The 25,877-nt window shown below is 41.6% G+C and overlaps 1 protein-coding gene across 4 annotated transcripts in view; it reads left to right on the top strand.

Annotated features, from left to right (window-relative positions):
• Positions 1–25,877, top strand: part of LRRC57 (leucine rich repeat containing 57) — a 549,540-nt gene that overhangs the window by 348,546 nt on the left and 175,117 nt on the right. For all 4 annotated transcript variants that reach the window (XM_044074082.1, XM_044074079.1, XM_044074080.1 and 1 more), the window contains 2 exons: positions 14,605–14,873; positions 24,751–24,936. In XM_044074082.1, coding sequence (XP_043930017.1) covers positions 14,605–14,873; positions 24,751–24,936 — 455 coding nt within the window. The remainder of the gene's footprint in view (positions 1–14,604; positions 14,874–24,750; positions 24,937–25,877) is intronic.

The raw sequence follows: 25,877 nt of genomic DNA, 5'->3' as shown, positions 1-25,877 counted from the left end.
GGTTAGCAATCATTTTCTTCAGTGTGGTTATGATGCATTGGAAGCTTCATGTAGGTCAGCTATGACAGGGGCCGTTATACATAGACATGCTTGGCTGAAAGAACAGCCACTGCCAGACCATGTTAAAGTAAAGCTCCTAGATGCACCTCTGGAAAAACAGAAGCTTTTTGGTGCTGCTGCACAGGAGGTGTTGAAGTCTATTGAGGAAAAGGCTAAATCAGTACAGACAGTCAAGGATTTCCTCCAGGTTCAGCCACCTAGATTCAGCAGGAATTGGCCATCAAAGAATTGGTCCTTTCCAGACACTGACAAGTTTCAAAGGGGAAAAGGCAGGCATGCTCGAGGTAGAGGGCAATACCGAGGCTCTTACAGGGGCCGCCAATGGCAACCTCCAAATCAGAGAAGTGGCGCAGGGAGTTCAGCTGCACCACAGGGACAATCACAATCACAATGACTTGACTTTCACCCCGCCGACCAAGGCTCAAAGAGAAGCACCTCTAGGCGGAAAATTATCCTTATTCTCAAAGAACTGTCACATTTTAACCAAGGACAAATGGATTCTGGACATAGTAGACCAAGGTTACAGGTTCCACTTCCATACCTTACCAACTAGACAAGGCATGCCAAACCTGCCACAAAATCAGAGGGCAGAGGCACTCATACAAGTTTCAAAGCTGTTACAAATAAAAGCAATAGAAAAGGTTCCTCCTCAGGAACAAGGCCAGGGATTCTATTCAAGACTGTTCCTTGTTCCAAGAAAAGAAAAGCAATGGAGACCTATTCTGGATTTGTCCGCTCTAAACACTTTTCTCATTGTGCCAAAATTCAAAATGCTGACTTTACAGCAACTCCTTCCCATGCTGGGCAAGGGGTCTTGGCTGGTTACTCTGGACCTCAAGGAGGCATACCTGCATGTCCCAATCAGACACAGTTGCAGAAGATACCTCAGATTTCTTGCAGGATCAGAGCATTATCAATTCTCAGCATTGCCGTTTGGCTTATCTACTGTGCCCAGAGTATTCACGAAATGCCTGGCATCAGTAGTTGCACATTGCAGACTCCAGGGAATTCAAATATACCCTTACCTGGACGACTGCGTTATACAAGCAGACAGCAAACTAACTTTGATAAGACACTTGGATTATGTCATTCAATTACTACAGGCTTTGGGATACACAGTCAACATTCAAAAATCAAGACTACTGCCATCCCAAAAGATTATTTTCCTAGGAGCCAAATTAGACACACAATCACAAATGGCTTTCCTCACAGAGGAGAAACAAGAACATTTACCAGATTACTTCAAAAGTCTAGCAAAGCACACCCAGCTGACCACAAGGAAAATCCTACAGGCCCTGAGGTTCATGGCATCTTGCATTCTTCTGGTACCTCTGGCAAGACTACACATGAGAAAGCTACAATGGTATCTAAAAAGCTTATGGTCTCAACACAGTCAAAATCTAGAAGACATAATACCACTCATTCCATGCCTGCAAAGGGAATTTTTGTGGTGGGCTCAAGCAAGCCATTTAAACAAGGGCATGTCTTTCAACAAACCTCTAGCAAGTCAAACCATTACAACAGACGCCTCAGATCATGGATGGGGGGCGCACATGGAGGGCAGATGCATTCAAGGGCAATGGACTCCCAGGGAAATGCATCTGCACATAAATCAGAAAGAGATGTTGGCAGTGATACATGCAATCGAGGCCTTCGGTAAATTTCTTCAGCAAGGACATCTGCTAATAAAGACAGACAACACCACTGTTATGTGGTACATAAACAAACAGGGAGGCACCCATTCTTACCCCCTCTGCAGACAAACAATGACTCTTTGGGAAAAGTCCCTGAAACTGAACATACATTTGCAATCCCAGTTTGTCCCAGGCAAGGACAATGTTCTGGCAGACAGTCTAAGCAGAAACATTATGGACCCGCACGAATGGATGTTGCATCCAGACATTTTTTCACAAATAACTCATGCATGGGGAAGGCCGGACATAGCTCTCTTTGCCTCACACCTCAATCATCATCTGAAGAAGTTCTGTTCAAGGACACACCATCCTCGAGCCTGGAAAATGGATGCTCTCTCCTTCAGCTGGAATTCTCTAACAATCTATGCATTCCCACCTCTACCATTAATGACCAAGGTGTTACTGAAGATCAAAGCAGAACAACCGAAAGGCATTTTGATAGCTCCAGACTGGCCAAGACAGCACTGGTATCCATTACTAAGGAGCATAACTCGCACCAAGCCGTGGCTCCTGCCTCAATGGCCTCTGCTTATAACTCAGCACAATTACAGGACTGTTCATCCCAACCTGAAAACATTGCAACTGACAGCTTGGAGGGTTCCATGACTTCTCCCCATATCTCTCTCTCCAAAAAAGTTCAAGAGATCTTACTGGAAGTACGCAGGCCTTCCACCAGAAAAACTTATTCAGCCAAATGGAAGAGATTCAACATCTGGAATGCCAACAAGGGTCAGGATGCATCAGTAATGAGCATCCCGCAGATACTAGAATACTTGGCAGAAATGCTTCACAATGGCCATTCATATTCTTCCATAAAAATACACGCTTCAGCAATTTCAGCAAAATACAACTGTGATCCACCTGTGTTTTCACATCCTTTGCTAAGACAGTTTCTAAGAGGGATAAAGAATATTAAACCTCCAAGAAAACCACCAGTGCCTGCATGGGACCTCAACTTCGTCTTGGAAAAGTTAACTCTTCCTCCTTTTGAGCCAGTAGCATCTTCAGAATTGCAATTCCTCTCTTGGAAAACAGTTTTCCTGTTGGCAATTACTTCAGCAAGAAGAGTCTCGGAGATACAGGCCCTCATGGCAGTACCTCCATTTCTCATTTTCCATCAGGACAGAGTCTCTTTAAGAATCAATCCTTCATTCATGCCAAAAGTGATTTCCAGGGTTTCTCTAAATCAAGCAATTCACCTGCCTACTTTCTTTCCCAATCCGCAAAATAAAGGGGAAAAGCTTCTGCACACTTTGGACATACACAGGCAATTGTGCTACTACTTGGACAGAACAAAGGCCAACAGAAAGTCTGACCAACTATTTGTAGCTTATGCTGCTGGAGTACAAGGAAAGGCAATTTCCAAACAAACAATTTCAAAATGGATTGGAAACTGCATCAGATTCTGCTACTCTTTCCATGGAAAAGGTGTGCCAGCCAATATCAGGCCACACTCCACCAGAGCTACAGCCACCTCCACAGCCTTTCTAAGAGGGGTGGTTACAAAGGACATTCTAGAAGCTGCTACATGGAGCTCCATGCATACATTTTCCAAACATTACAACCTGCCTTTATATTCCAGATCCCGAGCAGGCTTTGCTTCTGCAGTCCTGCAGGGCATTCTAGCTACACCATCCTTATCTTAGATCCTACCACCCCCAGCTTGGCTATGATATTCAGCCCATATGTCAGGACTGCAGTTGCATTCTTGAAGGACATAGTACAGTTTTGTACCTACCATAAATGTAGATGTCCGATAGATATGCAACTGCAGTCAGGTTTTCCCTCCCTCCCTCCTACCCCACTGTAATTCTCTTTTTAGGGTCCACTCCCCCTTTATCTAATTAGCTGGGAATATCTGTTATGGTGTATCTGTTTATTACTGTTGTGCATGTCTGGAATTTTTTACCATTCTCTAAATTTAGCCTTCCTTGGAGGGCACCTGGCATCTGGGGCAAGAAACACTGAAGAAGATGGCGTCGGCTGATGCCTTTATACCTCAGCCGCTCTGACGTCGGGGAGGAGGCGACATCAGCCGGCGCCGGACCCAGACTTTGGAATCCGGCCGACCGAAGGGCTGCCTGAGGCAGGACAACCCATATGTCAGGACTGCAGTTGCATATCTATCGGACATCTACAGTTATGGTAGGTACAAAACTGTACTTTCTCCTGGACGCATTTGGTTCCCGACCTTCCACCTCCTGGGTTTCTCCACCTTTCGACCCACTGTACTCTGTGGTGGCTCGAAAGGCTTGGTCAGCTCCAGACACTGTGGAACCAACTCCGAGGAGACCTAACAAGTGTATTACAGCCCCCCAGCATAAGCAATTCCTTTCCAAAGGTGTGTCCATTGATGCCATGGTGGTAGCAGCAGCAACCAAGAAAGAGTTAGCAGAAACCTCTTCATCTGTTCATCCCCCTAACAAAGAGTCTCAGATGATGGACAGATACGGAAAGCAAATGTTTGCTTCAGCGACCTTCTCAATGAGGTCCCAGAACTATCTATGTCATTTTACTCGACTTCAAAGGGATCTCCTGAAAGAGCTTGGAGATGCCCTTCAAGATCCTACAGCTGAGGGAGTACAAGCCAAAGTAGCTTCCCAGCTGGCGACTCTTAATTCTATGGTCAACTCCCCCATGAGGCTGATTTCCTATGCAGCCGATGGAACAAGCAGAGCCGCTGGCACAGGTGTCGCCCTCAGGAGACATGCTTGGATGCGGCTGTGTCAGTTTGCGGAACCCTTTCAAGCGTCCTTCACCAGTACTCCCTTTGATGGCTCCTTTCATTTTGGGCCTCAGGTGAAAGACACACTGACCAGGTGTGAGCAAGAAGGCAAGACTCTCTCTACCATGGGAGTCCATTTTTCCACTCCTTCTAGACCTTACCCCAAGGGTCAGAAGAGTGGGAAGATGTGGTTCCGGAAATCCCAGGGATCCTTGCCTGACACATGTGGTGATTTTTCCTCCAGATGCAGAGGGGGAAATAACAATAACAGATGCCGCCCTCGTGGGGGGGGGGGGAGTCCGCAGAACCAGGGTGACAGAGAATCCTTCTCTGGCAAGCCCTTCCAGCATCCCTGAAGGGTTGCCCGGCTGCTAACCTCTGGAGGCAGTCGGGGGAAGACTTTTGCTCTACCCAAAAGCCTGCCAAAATTTAACAAAAGACAGATGGGTACTATCCATTATATCCGGAGGTTACAAAATTCCCTTCCATCAATCCTCCTTACAGTCAAAAAAGGCCCTTCCAGATGTTCCACCCAATCTGAGGGAGCAAGCAGTCATAGAAGTTTCAAAACTGCTAGAAAAAAGAGCCATTCAGGAAGTCCCTGCAGACCAGCTCAGATCCGGAACTTACTCAAGATTTTGTTTGGTACCAAAAAAGACAGGGGACTGGAGACCAATTCTAGATCTCAGCAGACTAAACAAATCTGTACAAAGAGAAAAGTTTCGGATGGTCATGCTACAGTCCATTCTACCCTTTCTGGGTCAGGCCAATTGGATGTGCTCGATAGATCTTCAGGACGCATACTACCATATCAAGATGGATAGATGCTCCAGGAGATTTCTTCACTTCCGGGTAGAGGCCAGTCATTACCAGTTCAGAGCTCTGCCCTTTGGTCTCATTTCAGCCCCCAGGGTGTTCACCAAGTGTATGGCAGTAGTCACGGCTCACCTGAGGCGTCAGGGATTTCAGGTGTTTCCATATCTAGACAACTGGCTCCTCACTGCTACCACCAGGCATCAACTCTTACAAACGCGGGATTATACACTCACATCATGCACTCAACTAGGCATCACAATAAATTTCGAAAAGTCTGCCATGTTGCCTTGTCAGTCTGTCACTTACATAGGAGCAGAATTAAACACAAGGGAGATGTTTGCAAGATTACCACTGGAAAGAGTTTCCACAATTTGTCAACAAGTGTTAATCCTAATGCAGAGCAAAAGGATTCAAGTCAGATATGTCCTTCAAGCTCTGGGCTCCATGGCAGCTGCCATTCTTATAGGTCCATTAGGGCATTTCCACATAAGAATTCTTCAGTGGTTTCTTTTTACACAGTGGTCCTTTCAGGAGCTTCCCATGTCTCACATGATCATGATTACAGAAACATGCAAAAGGCACCTGTCTTGGTGGATGGACTCCCCACTAGTGTCTCAGGGCATACCTTTCATACAGCTTCCACCGGTAGCCACAGTGACCACAGACACCTCCCTGATAGGGTGGGGGGGCATTATCTGGGCAGGACAGTCTAGGGCACTTGGCAACCTCACGGGTTCCATCTGCATATCAATGTCCTAGAAATGAGAGCCGTGCTTCTAGCGTTGCAAGCCCTTCAAGAATCTCTTCCTTCTGGGACCATTGCAGTTCAAACAGACAACATGTCAGTGGTGTGGTACATCAACAAACAGGGCGGAACCAGCTCCTACCCACTGTGTTGACAGGCACTCAGACTGTGGCAATGGGCAATTTCCTCCCAACGTTTTCTGATTGCAACGCACATCCCTGGGAGATCCAACGTCATAGTGGACAGGCACAGCAGAGCTATTCTCATGCCTTACGAGCTCTCTCTGAATCAGGAAGTTGTGGATTTTATCTTCCATAAATGGGGACAGCCTTGCTGCGAACTGTTTGCCACTCCTTTCAACAGCAAATGCAGCAACTACTTCTCCCTTCTTCCGCTTCCAGGTCACATACCCAGAGATGCTGTAGTCCACGATTGGCCTCAGGGACTCCTTTATGCTTTTCCCCCGTTTCCCCTCATACCAAGACTCATACAGAAAGCAAAATCGTTGGGTTGCAAAATGATCCTCATTGCCCCTTATTGGCCTCGACAGATATGGTTTCCGTTCCTGCACCCCTACCTTGTCGATCAGCCCTGGATTCTGGACCTGATTCCAGATCTTCTGATTCATCAGTCAGGCGGGTTGCATCAATCCCTCCAAACACTCCAGCTTACAGCTTGGTTACTCCAATTCCAACCTTAGCCAGGCTTCCCAGTATCTCCCCAGCAGTCCGTGATATTATCGTTTCCTCACACAAGTCTACTATGAAAAAAACATATGCTAGTAAATGGAAACTGTTTTCTTGCTGGGCAGAGTCTAGGAATGTGGGTCCTTTCTCAGCCCCAGTCCATGAAATTCTTGCATTTCTAGCACAACTTTTTCAGTTCTGTGCCACTTTCGCCACTATTAGAGTGCAGTTAGCGTCCATTTCAGATTTTCATATCGGATTGTTGAATTCTAACATCATGTCTCATAAGCTCTGTAAGGCTTTTTTAAAAGGAACATCTCTTCTTAGACCTCCAGTGAGAGATCCCCCTCCTCCTTGGGATCTTCATTTAGTCTTAACTTCCTTAATTTTGCCTCCTTTTGAACCGGCATCATCATGTGTCTTGGAAGACACTTTTTCTAGTTGCTATTACTTCAGCTAGGCGTGTCTCAGAACTTCAAGCACTATGTGTTCGCCCTCCTTACCTGGTGTTTCACAAGGACTGAGTTTCTCTGAGGACCAATCCATCCTTTCTTCCTAAAGTTTGCTCAGAGAACAATTTAAATCAATCCATAGATCTCCCAGTGTTCTTTCCCAATCACAGCAACAAGGCAGAATACAAGCTCCACCAACTGGATGTTCATAGACAATTGTGTTTTTACCTTCATAGAACTAAAGAACTAAGGAAGTCAGACCAGTTATTTCTCTCTTATGCCTTCAACAAACAAGGTCTCCCAGTTTCCAAGGTGACCTTATCCAGATGGTTATCTAAGACTATTACCTTATTTACCAGTTACGAAATAGAGTTACCAGCTAAACCAAAAGGTCATTCTACCAGGGCTTTAGCCACCTCCATAGCTTTTCAGTCTAGGTTGCCCATAGATTCTATTTGTGCAGCTGCCACGTGGGCAAACCCTCATACCTTTATATCTCATTACAAGGTGGATATGGTCTCCTGGAGCAGAGCTGACTTTGGTTCCACTGTTCTGAAGAGTCTATTCCAATGAGCTACCCAGGATGCTAGGTGCTAGGGATGCTGTCCCAAACAGCAAGAACGAAGGCGAGATAGACAACTTAACATAAAGAAGTTATGTACCTACCATAACATTCCATGTTAGTTGTCTTCATCTCGCCTTCCTTCTTGCGTCCCTCCCTCCTTCCCCCGTCCTAGTGGACTGAGAGGAGTTCTGGTTTTCACTGGCTGAGAATTTTTTTCCTTATTGCTTTCCTGGCCAGGTTTTTTTTTCGTAACCTATTCTATAATTAGATATATTGAACAACCAGTTCTTAGATAACTGGTTTTCTCAACTTGTGTCTGGGATTAGCTATTACAAATGAGATCTGGGTAGCTTTCGCTAGGCATCATGGGATAAGGGGTAGCCTCGAGCCAGTAAACAGCTCTCACGCTATTGAAGATGGCTGAGTCGGAGCCGAGGATCGGCTCCGACCCCAAACAGCAAGAAGGAAGGCGAGATGAAGACAACTAACATGGAACGTTATGGCAGGTACATAACTTATTTTTCTTTTATATATAGTAGGTTGTAATGGACAAGTTTGTAACTGTAAAGGTAACACTGCATCTTTTACTGGTAAGTTGTTCTAAGGGTGTTTGTATTCTGGTGGAAATAGTTGGCAAGCATGGTTTCCATCAGAATAACAAGGCATGGTAGAAGCAGGAAAGCTGTACTTTGATTAGTCTTTGACATCTTAGATTCCTGTTTGTTAACTGCTTTCCTAGAAAAGTAGGCTTAAGAGTCAGTAAGGACCTCAGAATAATTTTACTGCACCCAGCATACTGCAGTGATGTCCTTCAAGGATGCATCTGCAGTCATAACATATGGGTTGTCCTGCCTCAGGCAGCCCTTCGGTCGGCCGGATTCCAAAGTCTAGGTCTGGCCTTGGCTGATGTCGCACCTTCCCCGACGTCAGAGCATCTGGGGTATAAAAGCATCAGCCGACGCCATTTTCCTCAGTCTTTCTTGCCACGCGGTGCCCAAAGCAGAAGCTGTTCGCAAGTGCCGGTCGGTCAGATCCAGTGATTTCAGCTACCGAAAACTTCGAAAAAGCTAAGTACCCCGTTGGGGACTCTTTCTTGCCTCAGCCGATGTCAGATAAAGTAAATAATTGTTTAACTTGTGGGAAACAAATACCCCATAAGGATTTCCATTCCTACTGCCTTCCTTGCTTAGGCCCAGACCATGACGTATCGTCCTGTTCAGCCTGTGCTTCCTTCAACCGACGAACTCTTAGACGTCGGTCGGAGTTTGCAGAGGACTTTTTTGGGGCTAGTTTTGCATATAAAATGCCGTCGGAGACTCCGACATCACATTTGGTGAAAAAACGAAAGGACAAGGACCGACACTCGCGGCTTGCGGTTTCGGCTGAAACCACGGTAAGGCCTACCGCGAGTGTCTCGGTTTCGGCTGAAACCGAGTCCTCGGAGATTCCTTCATCCGAATCCACTCAACCGACCACCGCGGCCCGGGAGGCCCCGGCTGAGTCCGCTACCGAGCTACCTACCGAAACCAGTGCCCAGGATATGTCCGACACCATACCTTTGGACATATCTACTCCTGCACGTGGGGCAGCTAGGCCCCCTGCTTCCATGTCCATTAAGGCCTTTTCTAGGGCTAAAGCTGCTAAACTTTCTAAAGCTTTGCCTCCCAAGACTACATCCCAGAGGCCTTCCTCTAGTTCTCAGATCCTCAGCCTTGCAGAGGACCTTATTTCTTTAAGTAGAGGCTCACAACCTCACCCGGACAGGGCCTCTCACCCTCCACCAGACAAAAGGCCCAGGACTGAGCCTTCTGACCCACACTCTTCAGATGAGTCCTCGGATGGTTCTGAGTTGTCAGACCACCAGGAGGAGGCTTATTCGCCCTATGAGGATTCTGATGCAGAAGAATCTATCCCTTCGGCCTCCCCTCCTGAAGAGTTTTCCTTTGGTGAGACTTTACACTCCATGAGAGAGCATTTTCAATGGCAAGGTCAGGTTTTCTCTGATTCTAGAAAAGGATTAAGGACCTTTTTACATTTGCCTCAGCATAGGCCCTTAGCTATACCTCCTGTTTTGAATGTAATTGATGATGTGTACAATGATGTCAGTACAGCCCCTGATACTCTCCCCCAGCCCCTGCCAAACCTGATAGATACTACAGGGTCCTGGATTCTCATTTTCATCTGTATAAAGCCCATTCTGCAGACTCAGAAACTATTACTCTGGGCCCTAAAGGGGTTGCGGCTGCCACTGCCAAAAATCCTCTACCTTCTGAAAGAGAGTCTAGAGCTTTAGAGAGATGGGGAAAGAAGGTATATACTTCTGCAACTCTTTCCGTCAGGGCACTAAATTGTCAATTTCATATGATACAGTACCAAGAGTATTTGTTAGATGAACTGAACAAGAAGCTTTCTTCTCCTGAGCTCCTTGACCGTAAATCCCTTCAGGATTTGGTACACAACTCACAGCAGGTTAGTAATCATTTCTTAAAATGTGGTTATGATGCATTGGAGGCTTCATTTAGGTCAGCTATGACTGGGGCAGTTATTCGTAGGCATGCCTGGCTGAAGGAACAATCTTTGCCAGACCATGTTAAAGCTAAACTCCTGGATGCTCCAATGGAGAAACAAAATTTATTTGGCTCCTCTGCTCAGGAGGTCTTAAAAAAGTATGAAGAAAAGGCAAAATCTGTGCAAACAGTTAAGGATTTCCTACAAGTACAACCACCGAGATTCAGCAGAAACTGGCCTACTAAAAATTGGTCCTTTCCAGACTCGGACAGAGCCGAGAGAGGCAGGAACAGACGCCCCAGAGGCAGAGGCCAGTCTAGGGGCTCTTACAGAGGCCGCCAGTGGCAGCCAGCCAACCAGAGAGGTAGTGCAACAGCAGCAACAACAGCTACTACACCAGGACAGGCTCAATGACTTTACTCTGATTCCGCCCACCAGGGCTCAACTGGAAGCACCCTTGGACGGAAAGCTTGCTTTATTCTCGGAAAATTGGAATTATATTACAAGGGACACATGGACACTGGAAATAATAGACAAAGGATACAGGTTCCACTTCCACACTTTGCCAAAAAGAAATGGAATGCCAAACCTACCACCAAATCAGAGGGCAGAGGCTTTAAAGCAGATCAACAACTTGCTTCAAATGAAAGCTATAGAAAAGGTACCACTTTCAGAGCAAGGCCAAGGATTTTACTCCAGACTATTCGTTGTACCAAGAAAAGAAAATCAATGGAGGCCTATTCTCGACCTGTCCGCACTGAATACTTACCTCTTTGTGCCAAAATTCAAGATGCTGACCCTACAGCAACTTCTTCCCATGTTGGGCAAGGAGTCTTGGCTGGTGACTCTAGATCTCAAGGAGGCATACCTGCACGTCCCTATTCGACCAAACTGCAGAAGACCCCTCAGATTTCTTGCAGGATCAGAGCATTATCAATTCTCAGCATTGCCCTTTGGCTTATCTACTGCGCCCAGAGTATTCACAAAATGCCTGGCATCAGTAATTGCACACTGCAGACTTCAGGGGATTCAAATCTACCCTTATCTGGACGACTGCCTTATACAAGCGGACAACAAGGTAAATTTGATAAAAGACTTGGCCTATGCCATCCACCTACTACAGGCATTGGGATACACAATCAACATCCAAAAATCAAGACTGGTTCCATCCCAAAGGATAACCTTTCTGGGTGCTGATCTAGACACAACCACCCAAATGGCCTTTCTCACAGAAGAAAAACAAAAACAACTTCCGGTATACTTCATGAATCTGACAAGACAAGCTCAGCTTACTGCAAGGAAAATCCTGCAGGCCCTGGGTTACATGGCATCCTGCATAATTCTGATACCACAGGCCAGGCTGCATATGAGAAAATTACAATGGTACCTAAGGAGTGTATGGTCTCAACACAGTCACAGTTTGGAAACCTTGATACCAATCATTCCTTGCCTTCAAAAGGAATTCCTGTGGTGGGCTCAGGCCTGCCAGTCCAACAGAGGGTTGCCTTTCAACAAGCCAAAAACAAAACAAACCATCACTACAGATGCTTCAGACCGAGGATGGGGAGCACACATGGAGGGCAACTGTATCCAAGGCTTATGGTCTCAAGGACAGCTACACATGCACATAAACCAAAAGGAAATGCTGGCAGTGATGCATGCAATCGAGGCTTTCAAACCCTTCCTCCATCAAGGCCACCTGTTAATAAGGACAGACAACACCACGGTCATGTGGTACATAAACAAGCAGGGAGGCACACACTCCTACCCTCTATGCCGGCTGGCTATGAATCTATGGGAGCTATGCCTGAAACTCACTATCCAACTGCAGTCCCAGTTCGTGCCAGGAAAGGAAAATGCACTGGCAGACAGCTTAAGCAGAACTACCATGGATGCACATGAATGGATGCTACACCCAGACATCTTCCAACTCATAACAAAGGCATGGGGAATGCCGGAGATAGATCTGTTCGCCTCCCCCCTCAACCATCAACTGAGGACATTCTGCTCAAGGACATACCACCCACAAGCATGGAGGGTGGACTCTCTCTCTTTCAGCTGGAAAGCTCTAAAAGTATATGCCTTCCCACCTCTCCCTTTAATGTACAAGGTTCTACTGAAGATCAGGGAGGAACAGCCAAGAGTGATTCTGATAGCTCCAGACTGGCCAAGGCAACACTGGTATCCACTATTGAGGAGCATGTCACAGGCAAAACCATGGCCTCTCCCCTATGGCCTCTTCTTCTGGCCAGAACAATTTCAAGATCATGCATCCCAACTTAAAAACATTGCAGCTAACTGCCTGGAAAATCCCTTAAATCCAAAACAAAATGTTTTATCACAGAAAGTGAAGGACATTATCATGGAAGCTCATGCCTTCCACAAGGAAGACATACTCAGCTAAATGGAAAAGATTTTTCATTTGAAACACATCAAAAGGCTTAGATGTGACAGTGGCAAGCATGACACATATTCTGGAATACTTAGCAGAACTGTTCCACAATGGCCTTTCCTATTCTTCCATTAAGATTCATGCCTCAGCAATTTCAGCAGAATACAATGTGGATCCACCTATCTTCTCACACCCTCTCCTCAAGCAATTTCTGAGAGGGATCAAAAATATCAAACCTCCAAGAAAACCCCCTTTACCTGCTTGGGGTCTCAACTTTGTCTTGGAGAAACTAACACTTCCTCCCTTTGAACCAGCAGCAACAGCGGATCTTCAGTTTCTGTCTTGGAAAACTGCATTCCTTCTGGCAATAACTTCAGCAAGAAGAGTATCTGAGTTACAAGCATTAATGGCAGTACAGCCATTTCTTATCTTCCATCAGGACAGAGTTACACTAAGAACTAATCCTACTTTTATGCCAAAGGTGGTATCTAGGGTATCCTTGAACCAAGCTATTCACTTGCCTACGTTCTTCCCAAACCCACAGAATAGGGGGGAAAAACTTCTGCACACCCTGGATATACACAGACAACTACGCTACTACTTGGACAGAACTAAAAGTAGCAGAAAAACTGACCAACTATTTGTAGCACATGCTGCTGGGGTGCAAGAAAAAGCAATTTCCAAACAGACAATTTCAAAATGGATAGGAAATTGCATTCGATTTTGTTACTCCTTTCATGGAAAGTCAGTTCCTGCAAACATCAGGCCTCATTCCACAAGGGCCACGGCCACCACTACAGCCTTCCTACGAGGGGTGGCTACCAAGGACATTTTAGAAGCTGCTACTTGGAGCTCCGTGCATACATTTACCAAACATTACAATCTACCTTTATACTCCAGATCCAGAGCAGGCTTTGCTACTGCAGTCCTGCAGGGGATCTTAACTACACCATCTTTTTCTTAGTACCTCCTCCCCCAGATTGGCTATGGTATTCTACCCATATGTTATGACTGCAGATGCATCCTTGAAGGACATAGTACAGTTTTGTACCTGCCATAAATGTAGATGTCCGATAGGTATGCATCTGCAGTCAGGTTTACCCTCCCTCCTTCCCCTCTGTGGTATTCCTAGGGTGTTTACCCCTCTTTTAGCTAGCTGGGGGAATCTATTATGGTGTATTTGTTTGTATATACATGTATATATATATATATATAATTTTGCAAATGTTTGGAATTCTATTGCATTTATCCAAATTTAGCCTTCCTAGAGGGTACCTGGCATCTGGGGCAAGAAAAACTGAGGAAAATGGCGTCGGCTGATGCTTTTATACCCCAGACGCTCTGATGTCGGGGAAGGTGCTACATCAGCCGAGGCCAGACCCAGGCTTTGGAATCTGACCGACCGAAGGGCTGCCTGAGGCAGGACAACCCATATGTTATGACTGCAGATGCATACCTATCGGACATCTACATTTATGGTAGGTACAAAACTGTACTTTTGCCTGTTTACTACAGATTTTGTTAATTACCTAAGACCACAACAATTAGGTGGGATCCAAATACAGTACTTGCATTCTGGTCAACCAGTTAGTGAAGCAATATGGTAGACAGCATTAAACACACGCAGATTGTAGGTAGGCACATGAAAAGATTACCAATAAGAAAGCCAGACTGCCACTGATGTGAAAGATTGACACCACACACACTTTAACAAACAGGTATGTTTATATAGGGGCAGGATTAGTAGGTGAGGTTAGAAGAGAACCAGGTCAGGAGTTGTTCAAGGTGTATATCCCAGAAAAGCAGTTGCCGATGTACAGAATATAAAAGTAGCTGTGGAGATTGTCTTGTATGCTTGCTTGCACAATGATGTACATATACATGTGATGCTTTTACATGAACATACATCTAACACAACACCTGTTTTGAGGAAATCTAATGAAATCTGTTTTTCTTTATAGCCTCACTTCCTGAGGAATTGGGCAAGCTAAAGAAATTAGAGGTCTTGCATGTTAATGGGAACCGCTTAACTCGACTGCCTCAAGCTGTTGGGCAGCTGTCGGCACTGAAGACTCTGAGCTTGTCTGGCAACCAGCTACGGGAGTATCCTGCTCAGCTAAGCAACCTACGACATCTTGATGTCCTGGACCTTTCCAGAAATAAAATCCAAACTGTGCCAGATGAGATATGCCAGCTACAGGCCATCGAACTGAACCTCAACCAAAATCAGGTCAATAAGAAGAGACTTTATTCATGTTCACTGATAGCATCAGCTTTTCTTTTGTTCCCCAATTCTTACCATCTGTTAAATGGAATGTCAGGATTGCCACTGTTTCTTTCATTTAGACATTTCCTTTTAAATTTTTTTCTTTTTCATATATTTAACATGCTGTTCATATTTTTTTCCTTTAGCTTCCTCCCTTGGATGCAGTCCACCTCCCATAGCACAGACCTACATTTACCAAATATCTTTGTTTACCTTCATGTGTAAAGCAAAGTTGGGTCTGTCAGGTGGGTGGCATGTGCCAGCAAGTCACTGAGAAGGATGAGGAATTTGCAGTCCTTGCTGGGTTTCTTAGTTGGGAATCAGTTAGATTTTTAATTGCCACAGCTTTGAGACTAGGTGCATAACTGGCATTTGGTGTCTGCATATCAGCCAAGACTATTCTAGTGAGTACAGTTGTCTGTCCACTCTAATTGATCTCCCACATATTGGTTGCAACCCCAGTTTCCTAGGGAGGTAAGTTGTCATACAGTGTTGAGTATTTTTTAGTGCTGCTGCCCATTCAGTGACTGGAGTCTGTTCCAGAACTGGATTTCTTTCATTAGAGATGGAACTCAGGCTGTTCCATGGGTTCTACTTTAGAACAGCGAACGATCAGATGATCTAACGCTGTTAGTTCGAGCACTACATGTTGGACCGGCAAAATAGCGAATGCCCGGAACAGCAAATTTTTTCCCAGGGAAAGAAATTGGTGGGCCGGCCGTCCAGGTTTTGCCATTCCTCCACTGTAGTGCGATCTCGGTGTTGGTATATTTAAGTAAGCCCCCCACTTTAGTGGTTTATTTCCCTGTGAAAAAAAATCACTGTTCTGGTTGTTCGCTGTTTTGTATATTTGAGATTTAGGGGTTGATATAACAACATTCGATCATCTGATCAGTCATTGTATAATATAGACCCATTCCATGCACATTGTCAATCATCTTGACTTTTCCTTGGAACTTCTAAAATCATACTTTTGCGTAAGCCAACAATTAAAAATGTGCTGTTAATATAATTCTAGACATCTTTGCTGTAACTTGTAATTAAAAAAGTTTTTTACTTTTAGCACTATATTATGATTGCTCATTTTCTACATGAAAGCATTTCTTGGGAGTGTTTTTTTTTACAGTGCTAGGATTAGAATATTTTCTTTCACACTGCTTTGCCTGGAAAAATAAGCAGTGAGGATTAATGTTAGATAGTCGCTCAGTCAAATAGTCTGTATCCACAGTATTTTTAGAGAAGAGTTTGTGTTGTTTGCAGGTTAGAGGTGTCATCATTTAGATGCATGGTATAATGTGGAACTGGACCTTTTGCAGCCCTGCTCATTACAGAACTGTTATACTGGATGATAGATATCCAGTTTTTGTGGTGAGCTACACACATTGTTTTCTAGTATCCAGCAAAGTTTTTTTTATTGCCTTCCTGTTGTTTCTCTGCTGAAAGTACTGGACATTTGACTGTAGATATGTAATACCATGATGCTGGTATCTCTAGATTTTTTTTCTCAACTTCTGTGCTTCACTTCTAAAACAGTTGCTGCAAATGCAATGTTTCTTGCATTGAAACCATTCTTAAGAGACAGACCACTTGCACATAAACATTTCTTCAAAATTGTTTTGAGTTTATTTATATATTAGAGATATTTACATATATATGTTTGTTTATTATTTATGTTACTTTTATTTTTCATTATTTTTTCATGTGATAGCAAATACCTTATTAGTTTTATATACGTATACACATTATTTATTCCACAGAGCTAGATATATAGTGGCAACCTATCATTGGTTGCATTATTTCTTATGATAAATGTTTTAAGGTTCCATCTAGTATGCATTCATAGGCTGTTGTATAATATTTGTACTTAGATTAGACATGTTTCAGCCTGTTATAATTATTAAATATACTATTTTTGGGTTGTTATGTGACAGTATTCATGTCAACTTTGGTATTGACTGCATTAGATGAATACTGGAACAACTCTGGATTTCAAGCGGCTGCAACTTTTAGCTACTATTTTATGCCTGGAAACGTGATTGTCTGATGGTGTAAGAATTCTTATATCTTTTATGGAACATCCAACAATTTTACTGCTATGGTGATTTGAATAATGGTTTCTACGTATTTGGAAATTAGGTCAGTAATATCTGATAAGTTGCTTTAAAATGAGATGGTAAATATCCTGTTTGTATTACTGATCATTTTTATTCAATTTTTGGATCAGAAGGGTTTACATTGTTTTTGAAATAGGCAGTGTAATTTAAGTCAAGACATCATGGTTTATGTATTAAGGTTTTTAAATAGTGCATATGACTTGATTGAATATGTGTATTTTACATTTTCATATTGATTTTTAATATCATTTGGAAGACACGATGGTTGAAATGTTAATTATTTCAGATCACATTTAGAACAGGTATCATTTTTGATTGATTCAGCTGTTGTTTAAAAGTCTTCTTGTTTTTAATTAATGTCTGATGAAGTATTGATGACAATGCTAAAACGCTTATGTTCTGTGAAATTGTGCAGTAAACTCTCTTCATACTTGGCTACTCTATAGATATATTCAGCTGTGTTTGTTGCCTCATGGTGAGTTTATTCATTTGGATTTTCATTTATACCACCGAGACAACTTAATTCTTGTAGTGCGTGGATTTGCTTTTTGATTTATCTGAGATGAATAGAAAATAATGTATTTTATAAATGTGTAAAACAGAGGTCAGCAACGAGTTGCTTTCAAGTTACAAAGCTGGTCAGAATAAATGAAAGAAAGGGTATTCTAAAAGGAAATCCAGAATCTATAGAGTTTAGCTGAATTGAATTAAATGCTGATAAAGAGCATGTCATTAACAAGTGAGTGTCTTTGAAACACGTTTTGAGCAGCAGGACTTTAAGACTATAATTACAATCTTAACAGGTGACATTTAAAGTGTGTAAGCATTGTTAGTACAAGTGTGGTGTAAACATTAAAAAAAGCTGATTTTAGTGAAAGCTTGTGTATTTTTATGTACTGTTATTGTGAGACAAACATTTATTTATTTATGCTTTGTTGACCAGGTTAATCTCACTAGCTAGTGGCCTTTAGCCAGGGGTGACCCGAGGTGGTATTTAAATTACTAGGGAAAATTTGGCCCACGAGTCAGGGAACTTTCCCTACTCTTTCCATTTGGTGCCATGGGATCTTTTACATACACCTGAGCTACCATCAACTCAAGCAGATGAGACCTTTATTTAACATCTCATCTGAAGGACAACACACTCAGGAGTGCAGCATCGCAGTGTCAGCAGTCCATGCGTCTGGTATGGGAATGCAACCCACAGCTTTCTGAACCAAAGGTGAGTGTGCTACCTCCTGTGCCACTGACTACTGGATATTTTATGTATCAGAGTGGGGTGTTGTTGAGTTGGTTGTTTGGATGTTTTCAGCAAATCCCAAAAGCCCCAGTGGTAGCACATCATTTAGCTTGAGTGGAGTACATGCCATCCCAACAGAGATAAGGCAACCAGAGTCTCTACCCAGTAAAACTACTGCCAGGCAACTGTTTGTGGTGTCTGTTCTCAACATTTATAAAACAGACTTAAGACACGGATCAAAAGGCTGCTTACAGCTCTCCCAGTGTGAATATTGAAACTTTTACAGTTTTTTTTTTTTTTTTTTTTTTGTGAGTTATCAATCTGTGTGGAATCCATTTACTAGCTTGTAATTATACTGACTGGATGCCAGCAAAGATGAGGTTTGAGGAAAGTAAGAAAAAATCAACCAGAAAAGGAGAGGGGAAAAAAACCTTTCTGGGAAGAATAATGCATCTGTTTAGCAAAAAGCTTTGGTACAGGAGATGGCTTCCAGTATTTTAAAGGAAAATTAAATCAAATGCACTCTGAGGTGTTTTAAATAAGTGAAAACAAAGAATGAATATATAAAGTCAAATAATAAAAGGCTGGAAAAAATAAACTTGCATTAGCTATTTAGATAAACTAATAAAGCTATAAAAATCGGAGGGTAAAATGAGCTGTTTCAAAATAATAGTGAATGTAGAAGACAGAGCACATCGGAAAAAAAACTAAGATTTTCTATTGTACCATAGAAACTGGGAGGTACAGACTGTATTATTTTTTATGAAAGCACAGATGAAAACTGGACTTCTCTTCCACAACAGAATTTAATTTGGTGAGCACTTTGTGTGTATGTTCCAAATCTTGCCAAGAGAAAGCAGCCAGTGTCTATATTAGTAAAGATTTAATCATACCAGTAGAAAGTGGTGCCCCTGTTAAAGTTTTGGCAGAAGGGAGAAGTATTGAAAATGGGGACAGCAGAATGTTTGGGGAAATTGAGTATATATGAGGCAAAAGAGAAGCTGCTTTATCCCCATAATCAGAGAATGTCGAGGGGCAGGTGTGAGACTCAGGCTGCCATTTCCAGCTTACATTTAAATATTTTTCCTAGAAGATCAAAGGCACTTTTGGATATAGAGCAGGATAAGGAGGAAGTAGCATTACCCAACAAAGGATTAGCCAGCAAGCAGAAGGGTACCATACATCTCATTCTTCTGACCATAACAAAGCCCATTGGGAGAATTTGCCACTGAAACATTTTCCATTGTTCCAAAAGAAGAAGAAAAAAAAAAAAACAGGAGTTGACTCGAAAAATCAGGAGAACCTTAGACTTGAACCAGACACTGGTGTTGGGAGATTGAGATGATCAGGAAGATGACCAGCAACACTGTGAAATTTAGTGAATAAATCTGAGACTGTAAATCACCACTCCCATTAGATATAGGATTAAATATGAGAAATGTGGCTTTACAAAAGGAGGAATCTGAGAAAGACTTAAACTGGTGGGTGAAATGTAAAACATCTACCCCATTATATACCATTAATGTTTAGAAAAACACTGAAGTAACTGTAAGTAAACTTGTTCTGACTAGTGTTTGTATAAAAATGTCATGATGCAAATTGTATATTATATTATAAAGCAAGTGTGCACAGTGTGCAGTTAGGTATTTTAAATGGAAGGTGGTGGAGTTTTATCAGTGACTGCTGCATATGTAAAAAAAAAAAAAAAAAAAAAAGAAGAACGTATGTTTTCCTTAGTTGTAAGGTATTCAAGCTTTGTTTACAATGTAGCAAGGACAGACTGAATAGAAGCAAGTAAAAGTGAATGTAACGTGATCTTGGGTTGCTGGGGTTGTAGTTGTAAAAGTATACATTTAAACATCTTTATTAAATCACTTAAGACACAGACAAACACACACAAGAGTTCCTGTCTGATAAGGTGTGTCTGAACAGAGAAACCTGGCAGGGATGTCCTGTTTCCCCTTTGTTATTTGTTTTATATCTAGAGCCATTGCCAGAGAAAATAAGGTACTTAGAAATTCGAGGATATAATTGATAATCGAGAAAACTTGACTTTTGCAGACAATATTTTGTACCTGATTGTCATCTCAATGTTTTTGAACATTCTGAGACAGTTTCAAGTCTTTTCAGGATCTAAAATTAATGAAGATAAAACAAAAGCTATACCCATAAATTATGTACCCACACATGAAGTGGTTTAGTAATACTCATATTTATGGGGACATGATAAGATGAAGTGTTTAGGAGCATGTATTAAAAAGACTTCTGTTATGGCAGCCAAGTATATGTGGGAAGAGACTAAAAAGATTATATAAAAATTGAGAAAGTGGAAGATTGTGCTTATGGATATGGTTATTAAGATACAAGCAGTGAAAATATTTTACTCCCTTTAGTTTTTATATACAGATTAGGCATATTTTTTATCAACCAGAGGAGAAGCTGTGTACAACAATTAATAAAAGATGAAGGAATTTATCTGGGAGGGGAAGAGTGCAAGGTCAAGTGGAATAAACTGATCCTTTCAATAGAACAAGGTGGTTTAGGATTACCTGATTTGAAGGGATATTTTAGAGTTACACAACTAAGGTTGATATACATAACACAAGCAGAAAGTTATAATTCATAGTGGAAAGAGGTGATAAAACAGGAATTTCAAGAAATAAGGAAAGAATGGAGGGTTTGGATGCAGATCCTTAAAGAGAATAACAACATCCATACAAAAAATTATACTCATAAAGTAGCAGAAGTTATTTTAAGAACTAAGCCAGCATGAGAATGCAGAAAGGAGGTTTTGCCAATAGAGGTGACTGCAGGTAGGGGTACATAGAATAGGCAGGAGAGGGGTGGAATGTACTGGAGAAGACTAGCAAAGGAACCAAGGTATTGGCAGCAAAAAACTAAAGAGGGAAAGGCAATAGAATGGCAAGAGGCCAAGAAGACTTATGGACTGCAGGCTAGAAGACTGCCTTCTTTACCAGGGATTGATATCAGTGTATAGGCAGAGAGAAAGGGATTGGAGAATTCTAAGTGAAAGACCTGCTCTGGTAAAGTTTTTAGTTGAATCTAGAAGAGAAGCTGCTGTTACAAAAGGGTAATTGGAAGAGAGCATATAAAATATTGCATGACAACTGTAAGAATAAATCATTTTGTTTGTGTCTTTCGGCTTTTCCCGGTTAGGGGTCGCCACAGCAGAACTCCGGTCCGCTAATGATTGGCAGATTTTTACGTACTGGCTTGCTGGGCCTAACGCACAACCTTCAACGAAGGAACGCCCATTCACGCATGTCGCTACACAGAAGATGCTCTAACTGAGAATCGAACGGGCAACATCTAACTGTGAGGCGACAACGCTACTGCAGCACCACCACCGCAGTATTATATAGGAGTAAATCAGTGGAGGTTAAAAATGATTGGGAAGAGAGATTTGATAAGCAGATGGATGTAACTAAGGAAATGATTCTTCTGAGCTGGGTCACAGGATCTGAACTGGCTAAACATAGTAAGGCCTCATTAAGTTTAATTCAGGTAACTGCCAAAAAACAATTACTATCAAATTGGAAATAAAGTTTAAACCAACTGTATTTGAAGTACTGAGTGTTGCAACATATATAAAATAACTGGAAGTGGGTACTTTAGAAAAGGGACAAAGGAAATTACATAGAAATAAATGGAAACTGTGGAAATAATACATACAGAATAATGATCTGGAGAAGGAGGAGTAAGGTTTAAGGGATGGCAGGAATTGAGCAATTTTTGTAATGCTGGACTGATGATAGTTATAAACAACATGTATAATGTATGTAACCAGAAACATGTTAATATTGTGTGTTTTCTTTTATAGAAACATATGTTGTAATGGTTAAGGTGTTTGCCTTGCAAACACAAGGTGCAGGGTTTGATTCTCATGTGGTGTAAATGGCCAGGCTTAAAATGGCCCATAAGGGCAGTTAGCCTAGTACTAATATATGAACCTATTTAATAAGGGTGTTAAAAGTCATAGACACCCATACATTAACAGAAAACTACATTATTAACATATTTCCATTTACATACATTACATGTTTTCTTTCTTTATAACTGCTTTAGTCCAACATTACAGTAATTACTCAATTACTGCCTTCCCATGAACCTCACTCCTCCTCCTGAATATTATTCTGCTTGTATTGTTTCCAAAAATTGTATTTATCTCTATGTAATCTGTTCCTTCCCTTTTTTACAGATCCATCTTCCAGATCTTTTATTTTATATCTTTTACAATATCAATACTTCAAATACAGTTGGTTTAGATTTTGATTTCCATTTTCTAGTAATTGTTTTTTTTGGCAGCTAACAGAATTCAACTAAATAAGACCTTAGTATGCCTAGGCAATTCAGATCCCATGTCCTAGTTCTAAAGAATCATTTTCTTAGTTACAGCCATTTGCTCCACCATTATTTCTGACAGAGTACTCTGTAGGGAATTTTTAAAATCTGCCAACTCATAAAACTCCCAAAGAACATGTTCCCATATATCTCTTTCTTCCCCATCACACCTCCAACATTTGCTATATACCTGAGGAAATTTTTTTTGAAGTCTGCTTGCTATATTAAAATACCTCTTCAAACACTTCCAAGCAAAAATTCTAAACATTATAGACTTTTTGTTGCATACTTGGGAGAGCCATACATACATCCTCCCATTGCTCCCTTGTAAATTGGCTTTTCCAGTGTCTCTTCCTTTTCTAACCTTCACTGATTGATTCTTATAGTTATAATGAAAAGTTTTATGTGCCCTACTAAATATACCCCTTTTAACAGCAGCTTCTGTTCTAGATTCAAATAAAAACTGTACCAGAACAGGACTCTCCTATACCTTTGTCTTTGCCTAAACCCTTATCAATCACTGATAGGGAAGTCCGTTTCTAACTTGCAGTCCAGACTTCTTCTTGGCCTCACCCCACTCTGTTTCCTTTCCCTCTCTAATTATTTCCTCCCAATACTTTGGTTTCTTTACCAGTTTTCTCCAGTAAATCCCAGCCTAGTATTGCCTATTTTCTGTACCCCAACTTGCATTTATCCCTTTTGGCAAAATTTGCTTTTTCATCCCCGTAATGTGCTAGTTCTTAGAATAATTTTTGCAGCTCTATGAATATAATATTCTGTATGGTAGTTATTATTCTCTTTAAGGATCTGCATCCAAAATCCCACTCTGTCATTTATTGAATTACCCCCGCTTCATCATCATCCCTTTCCACTTTGAATTATAACCTTCTGCTGTGCATATGAGCCTTAATTGTGTAATTCTAAAGTATCCCTTCAAATCTGGTAGTCCTAAACCACCTTGTTCTCTTGGGAGGATCAGCTTATCCCACTTAACTCTTACCCTCCCAGATAAATTACTTTAATTCTTTATTACTTCAAGAAATATGTCTGAGCTGTATGTAAAATGAAACGTTCTAAAAACATTTTCACTACTTGTATTTTATGATCTGTAATCAAGAGCTTCCAGTTTCTCGGTTTTACTTTTTGTTTAGTCTCTTCCCACATATCTTTTGCTGCCATAATAGAATCCTTTTTAATCCATACTCCTAAATACTTCATTTTTTTCGATAAGAAAGAGCAACATCCCTACCCTGTTTCGCTGTTCAAACATATCTTGTCTGAGAGGAACCCTCTCACCTTAATTCTTGTGTCAAAGCCTTTTTAAATCATCCTAATTTAAACCTGTTCTGTCAGGGAAGGCAAATGCTACAATTCCCCTATTCATAAATCCCATCTGAAGTTATCAAATCTTTTCTCTGCATCAAGACCCACTAGTAAAAGCATCATTTTCTTTCTTTCAGCTTTCCTTTTGAACATCAGTGTTCTGTTAATGTTGGCAAATGTTTGCCTCCCCTCCACAAAACCACATCGATACATATTTATTAATTTTGGCAGACTTAAAACACTTTATAATCCATGGTTTAAAATTGAAATAGGTCTCTGTGAAGCTGGAGTTTTACCCTTTTTGGGTAATGCAGCCACCACCGCTTTTTTTTTTTTAAGATGCTGGTACTCCACCCCCACCCCACCCCCCTTTTTAATATTGTTACTAAACCTTCCATAGTTTTTGGGGTGCATTTTTAAATGTGTCTTAATGTATACACACAGGAGGGCAGGCATCATTTCATGCTGTTAACACACACACACATCTGAGCGAGTCTAAGCAAGGGCAGAAGGTTTACAATCAAATTATAGAACTCCAGTTGATTGAAATTGAATGGTTGAAACAATTTGACAAACAATCATTTGACTTTCAGTCAACTGCAGTTCTGTCAGCTGATATTAAACCAGGGCAAAAAGCTGGACAGGTTAGTGTTGTTCCTTGGTTAGCAAGTTGGAGACAAAATTTCTGGAAGACTTAGAAATCCAGTGGCTGAGGGGGTTGCAGGTATGCAGTCCCTCAATAAAGACTGATGAGTAAAAGGATGTATTGTCTGTTAACAGCATTTTCTTTTCCTGCTTTCAGATTTCACAGATCTCTACAAAGATTGCACAGTGCCCACGACTGAAGGTTCTGCGGCTGGAAGAAAACTGTCTTGAGCTCTCCAAGATACCAGTGTGCATTTTGAGTGAGTCTCAGGTGTCACTACTTGCAGTTGAAGGGAATCTGTTTGAAATGAAATCCATCCGTGACCTAGAAGGCTATGACAAGGTCAGTATATTCTTCGATGTACACAGTGTAGTGATCCAGTTACTGCATTCTTTGGTAATTAAAATATAGGGCTGGTAGCTAAATCTCACAACCCCTTAGCCCTTGACCTTTTGTAGTGGAGTTTTTCCTCATGAAGTGATGAAGGTGTTAGCATTTTTCAGTTATTTTAGTAACAACTGTGTGTGCAAGTCCCTTATATTTTTTCCACAATTTCTTTCAGGTTATTAGCCTATGTTATTGTTCTGGTTAAGTGACATGTACCGTAGAGATATGGGATGCCTTTAAACAAGAGTTAATATGTAATAGTGGAGCAGTCAGTTTGCTGTTGATTATTTTAAACAATCGTGTTCTGTCTAGTTTTGACATATTATTCATTTGTGTTATACCTACATAATGATACATATTTAAGATGAGAAGTGACTAGTACTTGGCCTGGCCAATGGTGGTGTGGCATAAACTAAGTAGGAGGAGTCATGTGGCAGAGCATGTATGGAAGGCAGTGTCTTTTATCTCTGTCAGAGTACAGGTAATGCTAATAAATCAGTGTACAGAGTTTTAGGATTTAATGAAAACTGATGGAGCTGCTGGTATCTGAAAGTTCCAAACTGAACATGTGGTTAATTTTACTAAGGAGAAGGAAAGTCTGCAGATGACACCTGAGACTGCAGATAATAAAGTCCTGGGTTGGTAGTATACAGGTTGTGTGAATAGATTATATTTCATTTTTTTTTAAATAGCCATATGGGCATTATGCCTTTTAATTTAATTTTCCAAGCACACACATTTTTATTAATTTGCATTTATCATTTGACCATTTCATTTGTAGGACAAGTATGTCATTGTCTTCAGCTGTGGGAGGAAGATGGAGTTTTAGAGACTGTAAATTGAAAAAGAAAAATTAAATTTAATTTTTTAATTAATATTTCAAGCCAGGGTCTTTA

This window comes from Protopterus annectens, chromosome 6.part0 (genome assembly GCF_019279795.1).
Source record: "Protopterus annectens isolate FY-2018-M chromosome 6.part0, PAN1.0, whole genome shotgun sequence".
NCBI classification, from domain to species: domain Eukaryota; kingdom Metazoa; phylum Chordata; order Ceratodontiformes; family Protopteridae; genus Protopterus; species Protopterus annectens.
This window is presented reverse-complemented; position numbering and strand designations above follow the sequence as displayed.